At 59.0% G+C, this 4,825-nt stretch overlaps 1 protein-coding gene across 1 annotated transcript in view; it reads left to right on the top strand.

Moving 5' to 3' along the window:
- CDHR2 (cadherin related family member 2) overlaps nucleotides 1-4,825 on the top strand; it is a 33,642-nt gene that overhangs the window by 9,597 nt on the left and 19,220 nt on the right. The window contains exons 4-7 of the mRNA XM_006158883.1: nucleotides 378-517; nucleotides 619-669; nucleotides 2,706-2,795; nucleotides 4,049-4,138. Of these exons, the coding sequence (XP_006158945.1) occupies nucleotides 378-517; nucleotides 619-669; nucleotides 2,706-2,795; nucleotides 4,049-4,138 (371 nt within the window). The remainder of the gene's footprint in view (nucleotides 1-377; nucleotides 518-618; nucleotides 670-2,705; nucleotides 2,796-4,048; nucleotides 4,139-4,825) is intronic.

Here is a 4,825-nt window from a genome sequence, read left to right as displayed (position 1 = left end):
CCCCATTCCGCGTTCCCCGGCCACAGGCCTGGGCCCTGCCCCCCCCACTGTGCCCACTGGGCACCAACCCCACATTCATGTCCATGGCCACAGGCCTGGGGCCTGCCCCCCCACTGCGCCCACTGGGCACCAACCCCACACTCATGTCCACGGCCACAGGCCTGGGGTCTGCCCCCCCACCGTGCCCACTGGGGACCAACCCCATGCTCATGTCCACGGCCACAGGCCTGGGGCTCGAGGGCTGGGGAGAACCCGGATTTCAGGTCTACCCTGCGTGCAGAGAGGCCATGACCCCAACTCGGCCTCATGGGGAGCTCGGCCAGCCTGGTCTGGAATAGATGGCCGAGGACCCTGGGCAGCTCCTGTCCCCTCTCCAGGTCACGAGGCCTTCTGGTTGGTGGCCGAAGATGAAGACAACGACAAGTTGACCTATGGGATTAGTGGCTTCTATATGTACTACTTTGAGGTCATCTCAGACACCGGTGAAGTGACACTGGCCAGTCTTCTGGACTTCGAGGTAGGGGGTGGCAGGACCCGGGGAGAGGGAGGGAGATGGGCTGCCCCTGGGAACCTGCACCCCATGCAGGGCTGACCTTGGCCTTCTCTCTGCCCCTATAGACCCTCCCCGTTTTCAGCATCACCATCTCCGTGAACGATGGCCACAGCACAGTGAGTTGGAAGGCAGGGGAGGGCGGGCCGGGGTCCAGGGGTGGGGACAGCCGGGGCACCCACTCTGGACTGTGCTTCACCCCGGGCAAGCAGAGGGGCCCCAGGTAACAATGGATTTCATGTTTCCTCATCAAAACTGTGCTCTCCCACGTTATTCAGATTTTAGTATTTATTAGTGTATAAACACGTGGTTTCTATTGTCTGTTTTATGTACATAGAAATATATTCTTTATATTATAAGTAGAATTTTATTTATTTATTGGAGAGGTTTTTGCTATAGGGCACGTGTGCTTGCCAGAAAGACAGAGAGAGGCAGAGAGACAGAAAGCGAGAAATCACCCCCCAGGGGGGATGGCCATGCTGCAATCCCTTCTCCTCCATTCTCCTCTCGGGATCTTGGGCACGCACATGTGCCTGGCATGAGTTTAAGCCACTGGGTCCAGGACTCGAGCTGCAGTTAACTACATGGGAGTCCAGCGACATAGCCATTATGCCAACTGCTGGTCCCTATAAGTAGAACATTAATTGTTATTAACTTGCATTAATGCAAATATCAATGAAAAACAAGCACCAAGTACATCCCCAGCACTTCAGAGGCAATCACTTCCAGTTCCTTTCGCTGAAGAGATCAGCATTTACACACCGCGTACACACACGCGTGCACACACACAGTTAGTGACGAGGAGCACGCAGACGAGAGAGTGAGAGACAGGCTCCCTTGCAGGGTCTCGCCTTGCCAGTCACCCTTCCCCAGCTCTCCAACTTCTCATGAAGTCAGGGGTCCACCTGCACACGCCACCATGTTTCCAGTCCCCACCCAGGGATCCCAACCCTCGTCTGGCATGTGGCCTCCAGCCTGTGGGGGACTGGTGTCACTGCCCATCACCGTGGCTGGGCCCATGGTTTAAACGACATGCTTGGGCCAGTGTGTCCCGTGTCCACGCAAGTGGACAGTCTGTTGCTAACTTATTCCCTACTCCCTCGAATGACGGCCACACCCCTTGGGCATTCGTAACCACACTGTCTGTGTAACCTTCGAAAACTGCAGGCCAAGTGGAGGTCCCCACGGACTGCTCCCAGCCCGCTCCTTCCACGCCCTCACCGAGTGGCCACGCGCCTCCATGAATCCGTGGGAGGAGAGTGTGATGTTCAGTGCACTTTCTGAGACCCCCCAAGGGGACTGCGCCGTATCTGTTGTCTTGAAGCTAGGACTGGCCCTCTCTAGGACTGTTGCCCACTCTAGGACTGGGCCGGTGCTCTTTCTGGGCCTGTGCACACGAGTCCTGTCCTTACAAAGATGTGTCCAGTGTGGGCATTTGCCATGGTTCTTTATTTTTTTCCTGGGTTTTAAAATTTTTAGATGAATTAGCATGAAGTCCCATCACGATGCATACTATATATAATATGTATACATGTATATGCATGTATATATGTGTGCACATGTACACATGTGCGTGTATATGTGCATGGGTATGCAGATGTATGGATGTGTGCGCATGCACACGTGTATGTATATGTGTACACGCATCGCTCGCATGCCTCTATATGCATGTACTACCATGGTTCTTTAGCTCTGGCGGACCCTTAAGCTTCCTGTTACGGCACGTAGGACTGAAATGCACACTCCTGTAATAGGGCAGGTGCCTTTAAGATTTCTGAAACGTCTGGTGGGCCCGACGCGGCCGGGGCAGTGCAGCCCCATGCAGGGCTGGGCCCACACAGGCAGTCCTGGGGTCACGTCCCAAGGCCTCCTGCCCTCGTGCATGCCCGTGACCAAGGCTGGCTGAGGCTGAGGTGGGGCGTGACATGAAGACCCTGTGGGGGTGTGGCTCCCTTTCCCTCACGCACAGAAGAAATACATAAACTTAAGAAGACAAGACATTACCCAACGATGCCTGCATCTCACTTCCGAACGGCTCAGGAAGCCTCCTGGAGCAGGAGGGAGCAGCAGCGATGGGGCATCCGTGTGAGGAGGCCGGGGGCGTGGGGTCCCGCCGCCGCCTCACTGGCGCTCACCTGGGTTGTCTCGCTGGCAGGTGACTAAGGAGATGCAGGTGATCGTGGATGACAGGAATGACAACGTGCCCGTTTTCCAGAACACGGACTTCTCCACCAGCATCAATGAGGTAGCTGCGGTCCTCGCGGGGTGGGGGGCACCCAAAGTCCTTCTCAGAGTGAGAAGGCCAGAGGCAGTCAGTGCGGCACCCAGGACAGGGGAGAGCCTCCCAGAAGGGGAAGCAGAGCACCATGGGGTACAGCAACCCTGTTCGTTTCTCCTGAGGGATGGAAGGAGAGGGCGAGAGTCAGCACCTGTCAGGGCCTCGCTGCCACAATCTGTCCCCAGCTGCAGACGGCACGGGGTCACGGCACACGGTGGGGGGGGAGGGGGTTCAGGGAGGTCTCAGACTTGAACCAGTGACCCGCTGAGCATCACGTTTCAGCTCTGTACCATGGTGCTGGGCCAGACAGTGGCTGGCGAGGGCCAGTCATCAGACAGGCTCTGGTTGAGCACTGGCGTGCCAGGCACCGTCCTGCGGATGTCACCTGATGCCCAGTGCAGATCAGTCCGACCCCACCGGCAGCTGGCGTCTAGTGAGCAGCGCAGAGGCACTCAGTGAGGCCGGCAGGGCGGTTTCAGCTGGCCGCGAGCTCTGTGAAGAACGCAAACGAGGCGAAGTGGGGGGGTGACTGCGGGGGGACTGTGTTAGGCTACAAGGTCGGGGAAGGAGTCTCTGAGCAGGTGACATCCAGAGGCCTGAGAGCAAGAATGAGCTGGTCATGGGAAGCTCCAGGAAAAGGTTGTTCCAGGCAGGGGAACAGCAGATGCAAAGGCCCTGGGGTGGGATGTATTTGGCAGGTGTGGCTGGAGGGTTAGGCTGAGGAGGACATGGGGTCAGAGGCTGTGGCCTGACCTCGGAGGACTATGGACGCAGTCTGGACCATGCTCTGGTAGAACGGAGCACCCTGGGAGCGTTTACATGTAAGGGTTGTAGACCGAGTCACGGTTTCACAAGATTTCTTTGGCTGCCATTTGCAAGCGGCAAGGGTGTGACAGCAGTCCAGGAGCAAAGGCCTCTCAGAAGGACCTTCTGGCCCTGTGGATGCTGTTGAAGCCCATGGATGAGGCTGCAGAGCCCACCGATGTCTCCTGTTGGATTGGAGAACGACCCCTCAGCCTGGTCCTGACCTGAGTAGAGGGCTGTGTGGGGATAGGTGGGGAGTGGGGACCCTGGTCCTCAGCTCACTCCTCCCCAGCTGCCTGCAGGGCCTCAGCCCAGGTGGGAAGGTCATCAGGCCCGTAGAGAAAAACAGGCCTGCAGGGTGCTGGCCAGGGAGCAAGGGGCAGCCTTGAGCTCACGGTGACAAACCCTCCTTGCAGACACTGCCAGTCGGCTCCGTGGTGTTCTCCGTGCTGGCCAAGGACCCAGACATGGGGCTGGCGGGTTTGGTGGTGTACTCCATAGTGTCGGTGAGTGTGAGGATCCATGAGAGTGGGCGTGAGGGCGTGCGTGAGTGTCCCACCGCTCCTCATGGCCACCAGGGGGCAGCACCTCCCAGCCGTCCTGCAGGGTCCTGTGGGATGAGGACGCGGTGATGTCCCACAGCCTCCGACCGACCCCAACCCACGCCGAGCCTGGGGTGCCTGTGGCAGACAGACCGAGCTGCCCGCCCTCCTGCCCAGGGCACAGTCTCGGCCCCTGAGGAAAGTTAGTCACACTGCACCATGGCGATGAGCTCCTGGCTTCTCGGAGCAGGAACGAGGCTCAGAGAGGAGCAGGTGTTGTCTGAGGTCACAGGGGGTTCGGGCGCGGGCCATCCTCACCAAGGCCAGCTTGCGGTTATAGCTCCACTTACGGAGCACTGACCAAGTGCCTGGTGCAGCCCTCGCTCACGGGACCCTCCTGGCGGCCCCCTGGGCTAATATCCGCAGCACCCCCTCCCGGCCTGAGCTGAGACACAGGCCCGGGGAGGCCCGGAGAAGCCAGGCGGCTCGGTGCAGGTTTTGTGGCTGGTGCATGGTAGTGCGGGCTCGGGCCCAGGTCTCTCAGAGCAGGGTCCTCGAGGCCAGCTGCCCTGGGAACCTGGCCCCAGCGTGCCCTGCCGTAGGTCGTGCCGAGCATGGAGGACAGCGAGCACCTCTTCCGGATACTGGAGA

This window comes from Tupaia chinensis, unplaced genomic scaffold (assembly GCF_000334495.1).
Source record: "Tupaia chinensis unplaced genomic scaffold, TupChi_1.0 Scaffold000612_1, whole genome shotgun sequence".
In the NCBI taxonomy this organism is placed as follows: domain Eukaryota; kingdom Metazoa; phylum Chordata; class Mammalia; order Scandentia; family Tupaiidae; genus Tupaia; species Tupaia belangeri.
The sequence above is the reverse complement of the archived record's forward strand: the minus strand, read 5'-3'. Positions and strand labels throughout refer to the sequence as shown.